Below are 16,457 nucleotides of genomic sequence, written 5' to 3' on the forward strand. Positions count from 1 at the left end.
AGAACTCTAGGTCATCATCTAGACCAACTGTGCTGACATCTGATGGACTTCCAGTAGACAATCTTGTTGATGATGAATTTTCACCTGGCTGGGCTGAGCCAGGATCAGCAACTTGTGTAGATAGGTCCATATCAGATGTTAGACATGGACTGCCAGACACTGGGTTGAGTACATCCAGGTCAGTTTTTTGTGTCTTTACTGCATGGCCATCTTTCTCAATGTGATCACTTTCTTGAGTTACTATTTCATTTGGCCTACTTTTGATCTGTGACTCTAAACCGGTCAAATGCTTAAAACTTTGCGAAAATATTAATTTTTCCTGTTCATCTAGTTGTTCTTTTAGTTCTGCTGACCCCATGTCTGTGGAGGGATCAACCTGACTTTTTCGTCTCTGGTCTTCCTCATACACCCGCTGAATTTCACTGGTAAGAGTTTTAATTGAGTGGTGAGAACGATTAAAGCTATTATCTATCTCTTTGCTAACCCGCTTTGAGCTGGACTGTGATTTTCTCTTTAAGATGACAGAGTGGTTGATTTGTTTTAGCTTATTGACCTCTATACACCCTGCAATACCTTTGCCAGAAATTGGAATCTCACACCCCATGCTATGAATTCTGGGAAATGGGTCATAATCACCATGAATACACTGAGATAAAAACTCACCTAAGTTTGTGAACAGATGCCTTGCAACTTTAAGCATGGCCTGCAAGAAAAGAATATCAAGAGAATCTGCAATTATTACACAAATATATTTTTCAGTTAATTTAATTCAAAACTGAATATTTTTTATCAAAGCATTAATTTTGATTAATTATCTACTGATTTACTTACATTCTCAAGGTGATTTCCTTTGAGTACAATCATTCTCAAGGTGATTTCCTTTGAGTACAATCATTCTCAAGGTGATTTCCTTTCAGTACAATCATTCTCAAGGTGATTTCCTTTCAGTACAATCATTCTCAAGGTGTTTTCCTTTCAGTACAATCATTCTCAAGGTGATTTCCTTTCAGTACAATCATTCTCAAGGTGATTTCCTTTCAGTACAATCATTCTCAAGGTGATTTCCAGGATTCGGCAAATGTGGATATGTGAGAAAGCATGCCAGTAGCTTCTCGTGGGTCGGTGGTTCTTCCCGGGGTTTTCCCGGTTCTTCCTCCACCATTAATACTGGCCGCCATGCATAGCCTATCGTGTGCTGAAAAAGGGCGTTAAACCCCACAACAACAACAACAACAAGGTGATTTCCTTTTAGTACAATCACTCTCAAGGTGATTTCTTTCCAGTACAATCATTCTCAAGGTGTTTTCATTCTCAAGGTGTTTTCCTGTCAGTACAATCATTCTCAAGGTGATTTCCTTTGAGTACAATCATTCTCAAGGTGTTTTCCTTTCAGTACAATCATTCTCAAGGTGTTTTCCTTTCAGTACAATCATTCTCAAGGTGTTTTCCTTTCAGTACAATCATTCTCAAGGTGATTTCCTTTCAGTACAATCATTCTCAAGGTGATTTCCTTTTAGTACAATCACTCTCAAGGTGATTTCCTTTCAGTACAATCATTCTCAAGGTGTTTTCATTCTCAAGGTGTTTTCCTTTCAGTACAATCATTCTCAAGGTGTTTTCCTTTCAGTACAATCATTCTCAAGGTGTTTTCCTTTCAGTACAATCATTCTCAAGGTGATTTCCTTTCAGTACAATCAATCTCAAGGTGTTTTCTTTTCAGTACAATCATTCTCAAGGTAATTTCCTTTCAGTACAATCATTCTCAAGGTGATTTCCTTTCAGTACAATCATTCTCAAGGTGATTTCCTTTTAGAACAATCACTCTCAAGGTGATTTCCTTTCAGTACAATCATTCTCAAGGTGTTTTCCTGTCAGTACAATCATTCTCAAGGTGATTTCCTTTCAGTACAATCATTCTCAAGGTGATTTCCTTTCAGTACAATCAATCTCAAGGTGTTTTCTTTTCAGTACAATCATTCTCAAGGTAATTTCCTTTCAGTACAATCATTCTCAAGGTAATTTCCTTTTAGTACAATCGATCTTAAGGTGATTTCCTTTCAGTACAATCATTCTCAAGGTGATTTCCTTTCAGTACAATCATTCTCAAGGTGTTTTCCTTTCAGTACAATCATTCTCAAGGTGATTTCCTTTCAGTACAATCAATCTTAAGGTGTTTTCCTTTCAGTACAATCATTCTCAAGGTGATTTCCTTTTAGTACAATCATTCTCAAGGTGATTTCCTTTCAGTACAATCATTCTCAAGGTGATTTTCTTCCAGCACAATCATTCTCAAGGTGTTTTTTTTTTTTGAGAATCCTTAGTTTATGGCAAATTCATAAGATTTGTATGACCTAATTCATCACACATAAGAAACAAGAATCCTAACATAATTTACCTATTATGAAAATGGATAGAATTCTGAAAAGAAAATGCTTAGGATACCCACAAGATGCTATATGTTCCATGTGAACTGGATTCTTAAAATGAATACAGCTAGACAGAATGAGATGCAGTGCATATATCTGTTTCTTATTTATGAGCAGAAGCCAACTAATTTTTTATCTAAGACAAAACATATATATTCTTTCTTTATAAAGATGATGTCAAAAGCACCCAACTACACAATACAACATAAAGGTAAATATTATGTTGTCCTAAAGATTAGAATATCTCTTTAATTGCACCCTTAAACATGAGTCCCTGAAAAGAAAGACTGACACTCTTCTGGAGAATGTGTGTGTGTGTGTGTGTGACTTGGATTTTTAACATAGCTTTAACATTTTTTCAGTCATATCACTACAATGTATGCAGTGTGGCAGTTTATAGTGATGTCTAGCACTGGAGCATCATGCCACAGACATGAAACATGATGTCCCACCCAGTCACATTATCCTGACACCAGGCCGACCAGTCCGAACACTAACCTCTTAATGCTGAGTGCCAGGCGAGGCAGTTGTAAGAACCATTTTTGTAAGTCTTTGGTATGACTCAGCTGGGCATCAAACCCACAACCTCCTGAATTCGAGGCAGATGCTCTAACCACTAGGCCACTGGCGCAGTCTCTCTACTGGAGAAAAAGAATTTCCAGGAATAACTGCTGAGTGTTGAAACCATCTCTAATATTCTCCAGTAAGGATAGGATTTTCAAATTAGCTGCTTTGGTTTAAATATCGGATGTCAGATTGGCACCATTTTCATTTAGGACCAACCAGACATCATTAAAAGTCTTGTTGAAAACCCAAGGTAAATATGACCATCCATTCAAGGGAAGTTGCAATAGCAAGATTTTTACAATAGCCATTGTGGTGGCCATATTGGATGTAGGATTGCCACCATTTTCGTTTAGGAGCAACTAGGTATCATGAACAATCTTCTGGTGAAAGCACAATTTTCAACCACCATCTAGAAATAAGTAGCAATAAACACCTTGGACCAACTACACATCATAAGTCTTCTGGTGAAAACCCATGTCAGCATGTCTCTTTGCTGAGGAGCATTAGTTATAATAAAGTTGTCAATAAATTCAGCATCAATAGATGCAATGTGTGCTTGATTGATCTTTGCTTTCCCAAATTTTTTTGCATCAATACTTTTACTAGAAACAGAACCACAATGATATTCATTGTTATGAAAAAGCTGACAATTAGAAGTCAACATTTATGACAGTCTGTAAATCTGTCAAATAAAGATTTGCCTGGAGACCTTTTAATGCCAAATGGTAAAGGTATTTTGACTGACAAAAAAACAATGTTGTTGGGCATTTATTGTTATGAATATAAATCTTGTGAAATTCAATATATATATACTGAGAATAGCTTAATATATAAAACTACAGTATAATGGGCACTATCAAAATTTGTTAAACATGAAGATACAAGTCTAAGCTACATCTTGCTTCCTTTCAATCTATTTTGTTGTACACTTTTATCATTTTGGTACTGATTTGTGCATTGTTGTCTTTATTGTGAATAACATTCTGCCAAATTATTCTCCTCAATAAATTCAAAAAAGTTTCATAGACATAGAAATTAATCGTACCTGTGTTTGATTTTTAAGTTTTCGTTCGTTTTGGAAAGCCAATGTACTAGTAAGCACAGAGGAGGTGTAACAGAAAGACTGCTGAATGCAGGTAATGTCATCACTGGTGAATTTATTGCCATTTTTCTTGTTGATAAGGCAAGCCAATGCTATCAACTGATCACTGGTTTTACTTGTCACAGGAACACACAGCAGTGAGTTCAACGGTCGACGGACCAGGTCTTCAATCTCCTTCTGAGCATCCTGAAATACATCCCAGTCATATGTTAGAAATGCTGAATGAGTTAAGTAAAGGTGAATTCTTAAGTAACTAGTGTTTGTGATGCAATGGTGTACAACGTTTACTCTGCATATTACACAAATGTGGCTACAGCACTAGAACCAAATTTACCCAAATCTTGTTTACTGTAAAAATCAGTTTATCCAAACCTTTTTCCCTCTATCCTCCAAATGCCAATATTTGGTTTAACCCAAACCCATTCATTTAAACATCATTGATCTGTATGTTTTTTGTGATGCCTGAATATGAGTTGTACTTAAGCTAGAAGAGTTGGAACATTAGGACTACCCTGTATGCTTTGTGATACCTGATTGTAGTTTGGAAAAATGAGGTGACTGTACTAATAATACGAACAAGGATTATTGGAACATTATGTTTATTCTATCATTTCTTTTGTTTCCAAAGTAGCTCTGATAACTGAATTGTACTGCACTAATAACCAGAACAAGGATTCATATAACATTATGCATTTTATGCGTTCCCTGAGCAGTGTATAGATAACTGTATTCCTAGAACATTATGTCTGCTATGTATTTTATGTGTTCCCTGAGTAGCATAGGTAACCGATTTGTACTGTACCAATAAACAGAACAAGGATTCTTGAAACATCATGAAGTGGTGAGAACTGTAAAGATATGGAAGTATTTGCAAGGAGCACGGATGCCATAGCAATGGCAGACATTTGATGATGACAAGTGCAAGTGTGATTGCAAAATTAATCAAGAGAAGAGACTAAGTACCATCCATGCTGGGAAAATGAATATGAATGATTGAAGCATGACACAGGAAAAGCTGTGATGCTGTGCACTTTCTGCAATTAGGACTTGGAGAAATATTAAACTGCATGGGGAATTTCATTCCGTAATGGGTATAAAAACATTTCTAAATTGTCTAAGGAATCACACAATGCAAGCTCCCTACATGTAACAGAAGAGGAATGTGTGAATTCAGCTCAGAAAGCTGGTTCTTCAGAACCAGAGCTAATTGTGGCATCTCTGAACAAATTGTTTAGATCAAACTTGAGCACAAACTTTCAACTTTCTGTGAGTTTTGCTGGTGAAATAAAGCTGTTATTGTTCTGAGATGATGATTAGAAACTGAACTGGCTTCTGTTTGATTTTAGCAGGATCAGTGATATTTAAGTAGATCAGTTCAAAATTTATTCGAGTGATCCTATGGGTTATTTAAATAAAAAAAAACCACCTTAATTTTGAACATGTGTGAGTGTGTGTTCTCTGAGCAGTTGATCAATGAGTTGCATCAACTAATAAACAGAACAAGGATTCTTCAACATCATGTCTACTGGGTTATTTGTGTGTTCCTTGAGCAGTTTGGAAAAATGGTTGCACTGAATAATAAAAAAAAACAAGGATTTATGGAACATTATATTTACTCTGTATTTCCTTAGCAATATGGATAAATGAGTTGCACTGACTAATAAAATAAAACAAGGATTTATGGAACATTATATTTACTCTGTGTTTCCTTAGCAATATGGATAAATGAGTTGCACTGACTAATAAAATAAAACAAGGATTTATGGAACATTATATTTACTCTGTATTTCCTTAGCAATATGGATAAATGAGTTGCACTGACTAATAAAATAAAGATTATTGGAACATTATTTTTACTGTGTATTTCCTTAGCAATATGGATAAATGAGTTGCACTGACTAATAAAATAAAACAGGGATTCTTGGAACATTATGTTTACTCTGTGTTTCCTTAGCAATATGGATAAATGAGCTGCACTGATTAATAAAATAAAACAAGGATTTATGGAACGTTATATTTACTCTGTATTTCCTTAGCAATATGGATAAATGAGTTGCACTGACTAATAAACAAAACAAGGATTTATGGAACATTATATTTACTCTGTATTTCCTTAGCAATATGGATAAATGAGTTGCACTGACTAATAAAATAAAACAGGGATTCTTGGAACATTATGTTTACTCTGTGTTTCCTTAGCAATATGGATAAATGAGTTGCACTGACTAATAAAATAAAGATTCTTGGAACATTATATTTACTCTGTATTTCCTTAGCAATATGGATAAATGAGTTGCACTGACTAATAAAATAAAGATTCTTGGAACATTATATTTACTCTGTATTTCCTTAGCAATATGGATAAATGAGTTGCACTGACTAATAAACAAAACAAGGATTTATGGAACAATATATTTACTCTGTATTTCCATAGCAATATGGATAAATGAGTTGCACTGACTAATAAACAAAACAAGGATTTATGGAACATTATATTTACTCTGTATTTCCTTAGCAATATGGACAAATTAGTTGCACTGACTAATAAAATAAAACAGGGATTCTTAGAACATTATGTTTACTCTGTGTTTCCTTAGCAATATGGATAAATGAGTTGCACTGACTAATAAAATAAAGATTATTGGAACATTATATTTACTCTGTATTTCCTTAGCAATATGGAAAAATGAGTTGCACTGACTAATAAAATAAAACAGGGATTCTTGGAACATTATATTTACTCTGTGTTTCCTTAGCAATATGGATAAATGAGTTGCACTGACTAATAAAATAAAGATTCTTGGAACATTATATTTACTCTGTATTTCCTTAGCAATATGGATAAATGAGTTGCACTGACTAATAAAATAAAGATTACTGGAACATTATGTTTACTGTGTATTCCCTTAGCAATATGGATAAATGAGTTGCACTGACTAATAAAATAAAACAAGAATTTATGGAACATTATATTTACTCTGTATTTCCATAGCAATATGGATAAATGAGTTGCACTGACTAATAAAATAAAACAAGGATTTATGGAACATTATATTTACTCTGGATTCCCTTAGCAATATGGATAAATGAGTTGCACTGACTAATAAAATAAAGATTATTGGAACATTATTTTTACTGTGTATTCCCTTAGCAATATGGATAAATGAGTCGCACTGACTAATAAAATAAAGATTATTGGAACATTATGTTTACTGTGTATTCCCTTAGCAATATGGATACATGAGTTGTGCTGTACTTACAACAGAACAAGGTTTTTTAGAACATTATGTTTCACTGTGTTTGTTTGGTGGTCTCTGAGCAGTTTGGATAAATGTACTGTACTAATGACAAAAGAACACAGTGTTCTGGAACATTATATTTACTCTGTAACTTTACCATGATGATTATTTTTAATAAAACACTAAACAAATAACTCTACAGATCATCTTAACATTATTGATGATGCTAATGATACATAGATAACACTGCTGATGCTAATGATACATGGATAATACTCATGATGCTAACAATACATGGATAACACTGATGGATAATTGGTTAATGATACATGGATAACACTGATGATGCTAATGATACATGGATAACACTGATGATGCTAATGATACATGGATAAAACTGACGATGCTAATAATACATGGATAACACTGATGATGCTAATGATACATGGATAACACTGATGATGCTTATGATACATGGATAACACTGATGATAAAAAAGTGAAACCTTTGTCTCTATCTGCCAATGCAGGTAAGAAAAACAGCAATCTGATTAAAATGAGATCTCCACTGTCCTGGGTGAAGATCTGACAGTGACCGCTTAGGGTTCATATTCTGGTGACCTTTGAGTTAGCCAATGGAAATGTTGCTTTTAGAAATCTGAAAGTGAATCAAATCGATAGGCACACACTGATGCTCTTCAGCTACACTACTCTGTCTCCCAAACGAGAAGATATAAGACTTTATCTGATTGGCTGATAAAATTAGCAATTATGGTAATAACATAGGTCACCAGAACATGTCCCCTAAGCAGTTGATGTCAGATCTACACATAGGACAGCAGAGTTCTGATTTATTTTCAGATCGAACAAAACAGAATGGTGCACAACTTAAGTGTCTGCACCAGCTGTGCATGAAATTGGTCACTGCACAGACATTACTTATTCTTGAGAGTGAATAACTGGTGCAGACCTTGAACTCTGCAACTTATGTTCTATATCACTTGGCCACCGGAGCGGTGTGTATCACTTGTACAAAGTGTTCATCTTTAAAGCTGTCTATCTTTTGCCCACAAAGAAAAGGCACACTTAAAAAAATTACTGTCCAACCATTTTTATCATTTGGTACGGAGTTACTTTATACATTGCATGGTTTAGAATAATACAAATATTTTTACAGACTCAATTCTTCTGAAACAAGGTAATTTACTGTTGTTCACATGAAAGGATAAATATTTCTTTGACCTGGACAAGGCAATTTTCTTTCTAAGTAAGAAGACATAAATGCCATGAAAAGAACCATCCATACAAATGGCTTACAGAATCAATGAAATACCACACTACTAAAGGGCTAAATGTATTGTATTACCACTGGAACATCTTCAAGAAATATGGGTTTCTTTGTTTCCAAGGCAGCAGCAAAGTAACTGTTCTGCAAATAAAAATTGATAAATTGCTTTTTTTTATCAATGTAAAGGTATTGATAACAACATATGTAACTGTTCAGACTGGAGTTCTGAAGATGTTATTTTAATCAATTTCAAGACAACTGAAATCAGGCATAATACTTTGCCCAGGCATAATACTGTGTCATTTATAACTGATTCAATTTACTCGACAAGCAAGTCTCTCTCACACAAAATATGATCAACAGCCATGCAGCAAAGCTCAAAGAGACAACACAAGATGCATGGTTTCATTCAATTTTAGAAAAATATGTGAAAATTTGCAGAGGTTCAATAGGCACTCTTGACAGAAGTACAAGAAGAATACAAACTTGATTTGTATCTCTAAAACACATGTGCCCCTAATGTATACATGCAAACCATAAAATACAAGACCAAAAGTTAAAAATATCCCCAAAAATTGGAAACATTCATTTGTTGCTACAGCTGCTTGAAAATCTACCACGTCCTCTACATATAGTAAAATTCTTCTATTTTGTACTTTGTTAATTTGGTTACAAGTCATCCCATGATTATACCAAATCTTTACAACCAATTCACTAGTTTCTTATTGTATTTGTTCATCAGCAGAAGTCAATTTGGATGATCGCATCCATACAAAGCATTTGATAAAGCCTGATTTTTTAATTAATACATTAGAGAGTAGTTTGCAATTTTAGCAGCAATAAAAACATTACTCTGAAGTAATATAAGTTACATGTACATGTATAAATGTTGTTCTTTCATAATGTCTATCAAGAGATGAATCCTTTTATATTAAATATAAAAGTGATGGATTTTACATGAATAGTATATCTCAAGTGATGACTAAGTTTAATATTTCAATAGAAATGGGATGGATTTTACATGAATATCTCAAGTGATGACTAAGTTTTATATTTCAACACAAAAGGGATGGTGATGTGATGTGATGTGATTTGGATTTTTAACGCAGCTTTAACAATGTTTCAGTCATATTACTAGGATGTCTGCAATGTGGCAGTTTATAAGGATGTCTAGCACTGGGGCATCATGCTGCAGACATGTAGCATGATGTGCCACCCAGTCACATTATCCTGACACCAGGCCGACTAGTCCTAACACTAACCTCTTAATGCTGAACGCCCAGCGAGGCAGCTGTTAGTACCATTTTTGTAAGTCTTTGGTATGACTCAACCGGGGATTGAACATATGACCTCCCGCATCTGAGGTGGATACTGCACCCACTAGGCCACCGGAGTGGTCAAAAGGGATGGACTTGGTCCTCTTTATTCAACCAAAGTAACCTGACAAATTGGGTTATTTTTCATTCAAGCAGTGACTGTGTGTAGTATACAGAAGAAAATGACAACAAGTCTCAGGGATACAGGCACTAGTAAGGCTAACACTGCTCTAGGCGATCCCTCTTTATGTATGCTGTAGAGGAATGCCTAGCTGTTTGGCTCAGGGGTTAATGAGTTAACACATTAACCCCCGGTGACGAGTATACTCGTCGAACTTTTCCTCCCTGATCTCCCGCGTGCCTCACTAACGTGGCTGAGTTTACATAGCCTGTATTCCGAGCACCGAGTTTGCGAGGCAGTATTTATCAACGCCTTTCTCCCACATGATGAGTTAAATCAGCGCAAACCATTGGTTGATTTGAAGCCATTTCCTAATTATACAAGCAGTTTAACCAACAAAATTGTAGCGTACATAGATAGAGTGAACATTGCTGAATGGAGGGAAAAAAATTTGACTTCGATGCCAGCAGAAATAGTGAAAATATATACATCTGAAAATGATGCAAACTGACGAGAATCAGCAACTGGGAGCAGACTTTTACTTGACAGATTCTGACGGACAATTCTCTGGATTTTAATCAGCTGAGATCGATAGTGACATCGAAAAAGCTACTGAAAATAACAGCGGTAGTGACGAGAATGAGAATGTTGAAGAAGAAGAAAAAAATGAAAGTAGAGCTGATCGATGATCGTAAATGATAAAACACACATTGACAAGAAGCTATAAAACAGACCAGCAACGGATTTAGACCCTGATGCAAATGCATTTGATTTCGTGGAGCTTCTTTTTCTTTTGAATAATCATTAAATAAATGTTTGGGAAATATATGTTGTTAACATGAGTGTTCATAGTTCAAGGTTTGTTAAGTGTTTTATTAGTTTTAAAAATTTCAGTGAGAGTTCTAAGGAAGAAAGGTAAGTAAAGAGCAAGTAAAATATGCCCATTTGTGTACAGTATTCACAGGATGTTTAGTTTACAAGAGATGACAAGTGGAATTTCTGTGTACATAAAATATAATATTATTTCATGTGTTGATGGTGTTAATAATTCTGTGTGAATTCATAATGGATTTTATGGATTATTCACGGCAAGAGAAGCAAACTGGCAAGTACATCATTTGTTTTCACCATCATGCATTAGTTTTATTTCTGCATGTAGCATGAAATTTATACCATTATGTATGTAAGTTTATTGAGAACTGCCGTGCCAAATTTCAACTGAATTAAATGAATACAAATAAAATAATAACAATTTTATTGCAAGTATCCCCCTCTATAAAAATCTGCAATCCAATTGCTGTCAGCTAGTCTCAGGGATACAGGTACTGGAAAGGCTAACACTGCTCTAGGTGATCTCTGCAAGTATGCTGCAGGGGACCGCCTAGCTGTTTGGCTCAGGGGTTAATGTGAGGCAGTACAAATAAGACAGAGACTGGGCATGTTCATAGGGAGTTCAGCTTTTGAAGACATTTGGTTTCTTGCTAAAAATTCCTGGTTGACAATGGTGGGGAACAGACTGTAACTTTTCTATAGACGGGGTATGAGGCTCACTCTAGCATCACACAGACATTAAGAGAACAGGAAAACAAATCCCTGAAATTTACATTACAAGTTTTAACCAGGTTTGCATATTTTTAATTGAAATAACAGCATGGTACATTTCAAATCAAACATAAAAACATAAAGAACATATACAGTTATGTACCATTACTTTATTGAAACAAAGATCAAATATAATCCTAATACATGTATATCCTTAAAAAGACAGTGTGTGCGTGTGTGTGTGTGTGTGTGTGTGTGTGTATGTATGTGTGTGTGCAAAAGACTGAAAATGTACAACTTAATCTTTAAACACAAAATACACAAAATGAAGTTTAACATTTGATAACTTTTACAACATATATACAAAACAATGTCTTACAAAAGTCTGACTTACCGGAAATCGAACTTCTTCCTCTAATATATGATCACCTTGAACCTAAGTTGAAAAAATCATATTTATTTATTTTGTTCTGTAGTAATTAAATTGAGTAATCTGTTTCAATCATCTGTCTGAACATAAAAAGTCAGTTTTGCTCATGTTTATATATGTTTTTATGACACTAAAGAGTGCATTTGTAAACCTGTTATGATATACTCCAAGTATTAATACTGAGAGTAAAAATAATTTGTAGTGAACTATTGAAGTAATATTAATTAAGTGACTGATGTTACAAGGCCCCCTCCCCTTTTACTTTTTTTTTATATTTTCTTGTTTTGCTAATTCTATAGTCCAATTTGAAAGCATAATTCTGAGTTATGTCCCCTTTGATTATTTTTGTGACCAGTCCCAAATGATACTTATCCTACTCCTATTCCCATAAACCATTCCAATAATCTGTTAATCACTGTTAATCATCTCATCACTTCTGGTTCAGTTCTAACGATTTGTACCTATAATTTTGATACCTTTGTTGTAAGACCCCAGCACTAATAAATACCACTATATTTTGTTCCATCCTGACACTGATAATGATTTCATCGCTCTGGACCCAGTTCTAATAATTTATGCTGATAATGATTCTATTCCCTCTTACCTGCAGGAACACAGACACTAATGAATATCCTATGTCTGATTTTTGCTGCTCTGATAGACCAACAATACTGTCCCTGTGAATTTGTCTTTTTTAATCTCTTATAACCTTTTCAGAAATCAATTACACTAATTTCTTTCTATGCCTTCAAGCCCCTATTGATCTTTATAATTGCCCCTTCTTATAATCAGCACATGTTCTGCATTGGATACTCTACACGATGTAAATGAAGCATTAGAAAGGTAATAGAGTTTAAGTTAATAATGATTACTAGAGATTAATGAATGCCTTCTAAATGCTAGCTAATAAGGATTACTACAATTGAGTAGGTGAATGTTTTCTAGGCAAATAACAACCAGATTGTTGTTATAAAAGTACGTGTTCTTAAAAAGCAACATTTTCCACAGTTCTTTTTAAGTGTCTAACTTGCATGTGAAAAAGTCAGGTTAGCATTTATTCAATGCAATACTGTGTGATTATTCTTGTAGAAAATACCAAAAAAAGAAAGATTATGGATTTATAAAAGCCCTGTCATGGAACTGTGTACATTTATTGTTTATATATTATTTGGAATAGAATGCATTCAGGTTTCATTTTTGTATACAGTGTTACATACAGATGCTTATCTATATCGTACATTATTTCGATGTAGCAAGTTTGATTCACACTATGCTGCACAAGCGAAGTATTTACAATGGGAAAACCAATATAGTGCACAGGCCATGCATTGCAACACAGGCTGTATACATATAAACTCATGGTAGAGTCAAACATTAAATTATGGAAAGTCTTGTCAGTGAGTGGTCTACTTTACGACGTGATATCTCCAACTGTAGAGTTATGTAAATTGAAGTCTTGTCAGTGAGTGGTCTACTTTACGACATGATATCTCCAACTGTAGAGTTATGTAAATTGTCAGTGAGTGGTCTACTGTACGACGTGATATCTCCAACTGTAGAGTTATGTAAATTGTCAGTGAGTGGTCTACTTTACGACATGATATCTCCAACTGTAGTGTTATGTAAATTGTCAGTGAGTGGTCTACTTTACAACATGATATCTCCAACTGTCGAGTCATGTAAATTGTCAGTGAGTGGTCTACTTTACGACATAATATCTCCAACTGTAGAGTTATGTAAATTGTCAGTGAGTGGTCTACTTTACGACATGATATCTCCAACTGTAGAGTTATGTAAATTGAAGTCTTGTCAGTGAGTGGTCTACTTTACGACATGATATCTCCAACTGTAGAGTTATGTAAATTGTGAAATTATTTTCCTACTTGTGTAAAAGGATAGAATTGTTTCGTTCTAATATTTATTCTGTATTTTAGGTAGTTCCAACTTATGTCATATAATGCAATGTTATTAGGTTTATTATCATCTGTTTTCTAGTTTACCAGTAGGTAACTGGACAAAATGATTGCTTTCACATAAATGTAGCATGTATAATAGGGTCAAGAGAACGTTACTTTATGTTTTATAAGATTCTCATCAGATACAGGTTCACTTATGAACTGGATTATGATAACCTTGTACAGTGGTCCCGATATTAAGATTATTATTAAATCAACTCCATTTGCATCACATACTTCATTACATATTATACATGACCATGTCACAGATATTACACGGATGAACATGCTGCATTTTCAGCTGTGAAAAGAAAAGATAACGGTTATCTCGTGGTGGGGGACCAAGGCTTCAGGACTAATGGGTCTAGTGGGAACAAGACGTTCTATGGATCCTTAGGCAGAGTGGGATGGGCATATCATTTGTGGTGGCTCTTTGACCATCCGGCAGAGCATTGGGGGCGAAATACCTTGTGGTGATGAATTGGATGCCACAAGATACATATCCAAAGTTTTACAATAATTTATCACAGTTTGAGTGAAAACTTATCATTTATCATGATCTGAGTGAAAACTTGTTACAGATGTACAAATCATTTATCATTACTCGAGTGAAAATTTTGTCATTGTTTAAATGAATCATTTTGTCATTATTCAAATGAAAATTTTGTCACTATTTATATCATGGTATCATTATTTAAGAGAAATCACTTTGTTTGAACAGTCTTTAATCTGTTTCTTTTTTTGCATTTAATTTTTATTCAATATCAGCTCATTTCTGTTTAAAGTGCAATTCGTTCCAGAAAGGAACTGTATTATTTATATCCATTATGTAACTCGGTAGGCATCACTGTGTTAAATATCCTATATTTGGATTTGTTATGCACGAGCTTGGTCTAACCTTTAAATCACCTATAAATAAACATGGTATTTTCATTACCATTCTTTCATTACCATTCATAGTGTCTTCATTACGATCTGACCCCAACCCAGTTCATCTTGTTACAAGCCCTCAGTTTTCACAACAGGGGTCTATGGCAGCAGCCACAACAAAATCACAAAGCAAAAGAAAATTATTTTGTAGAGTGTTGTGCAAAGATAACACAGAGTAAAATCTTGTCAATAACAGCCACCCATACAAAAACGCTAAATTGGCCTTAGTACATGGATGACCTCAGAATAAAGGTTCGCCTATCAAGCATTGTTCTTGAGTTCATTGCATAATTTTATCATGCATAACAAGGTTTCATTCACAGATTTCTTCCAAGTCTTCAAACACAGCTATTCAATAACCTCCTTTTTGGCAAATAACAGTTCTTCCAGGAAATACATTTTTTCATTCAATTTCTTCCGGAAATTGATGCTGTCACTGTCTCTCTCATTACCTGCCATATTACCTGATTTATGACCTTGTGTCTAATCTTGTTGAATTTGATGTGAAATAAATAATTAATGAGAGGCTGTGTATTTAACTGGCATATTTTGTATGATATGAAATGTTGCATCAATAATATAAAGAAAATATAGAACCACTGGTATTGACATCACACCTGCTGCTGTAAAACTTGGAACATGGAGATAAAATAAACCCACCATGAATATTAGTCACATCTCTTACATAAAAAGAATGTTTTTTGCTATAATTAAAGTATACTGTAATTTTTGACAGTGTAGTTGATGCTGTGAGTAAATAATACTTTCTGCAATGCAAATGACTACATATATTATGATATCGTAAAAAAATCCCTAGTCTGCCATTGCTAAAAACATTGCACAGCCACCCTACCTAGTCTGCCATTGCTGAAAACATTGCCACATTCATCCTACCTAGTCTGCCATTGCTGAAAACATTGCACAGCCACTTTATCTAGTCTGCCATTGCTAAAAATGTGTGTGTGTGATTTGGATTTTTAATGTAGCTTTAACAATTTTTCAGTCATATCGCTATGGTGTCTGCAGTGTGACAGTTTATAGTGATGTCTAGCACTGGGGCATCATGCCACAGACATGTAGCATGATGTCCCACCCAGTCACATTATCCTGACACCAGGCCGACCAGTCCTAACACTAATCTCTTAATGCTGAGCACCAAGCAAGGCAGCTGTTAGTACCATTTTTGTAAGTCTTTGGTATGACTTGGCTGGGGATCAAACCCACAACCTCCCGCATCCGAGGCAGATGCTCTAACACTAAAAACATTGCCACAGCCACTCTACCTAGCCTGTCATTGCTGAAAACATTGCCAGTCACCCTACAAACCGGTAGTCTGCCATTTGTAAAAACGTTGTCAGTCAACCTACCTAGTCTGTCAATGCTAAAAACATTGCCTAGTCGTTTCATCTTTAAGAAGCAGCCTTACTTATCTTAAAGGTCTTTTTCATTTTTTTCCAGTAAATAATTAAGGTAAACTGTCATTATTGAAAGCCACCCTCCATCTCCAAAATTTCAAGAACATCTGATACAAGTTAAGTAAAT

General features: G+C 34.8%; 1 protein-coding gene across 1 annotated transcript in view; it reads right to left on the minus strand.

Annotated features, from left to right (window-relative positions):
• The window catches only part of LOC149796270 (cGMP-dependent 3',5'-cyclic phosphodiesterase-like), a 322,613-nt gene that overhangs the window by 90,986 nt on the left and 215,170 nt on the right, over positions 1-16,457 (minus strand). Inside the window, exons 10-13 of the mRNA XM_089960908.1 lie at positions 11,995-12,036; positions 8,700-8,762; positions 4,039-4,281; positions 664-703 (exon numbers count right to left, since the gene is read on the minus strand). Of these exons, the coding sequence (XP_089817034.1) occupies positions 664-703; positions 4,039-4,281; positions 8,700-8,762; positions 11,995-12,036 (388 nt within the window). The remainder of the gene's footprint in view (positions 1-663; positions 704-4,038; positions 4,282-8,699; positions 8,763-11,994; positions 12,037-16,457) is intronic.

The sequence above is a fragment of the Sinohyriopsis cumingii genome, chromosome 6 (genome assembly GCF_028554795.1).
Source record: "Sinohyriopsis cumingii isolate HCF-2022 chromosome 6, ASM2855479v2, whole genome shotgun sequence".
Lineage (NCBI taxonomy): Eukaryota > Metazoa > Mollusca > Bivalvia > Unionida > Unionidae > Sinohyriopsis > Sinohyriopsis cumingii.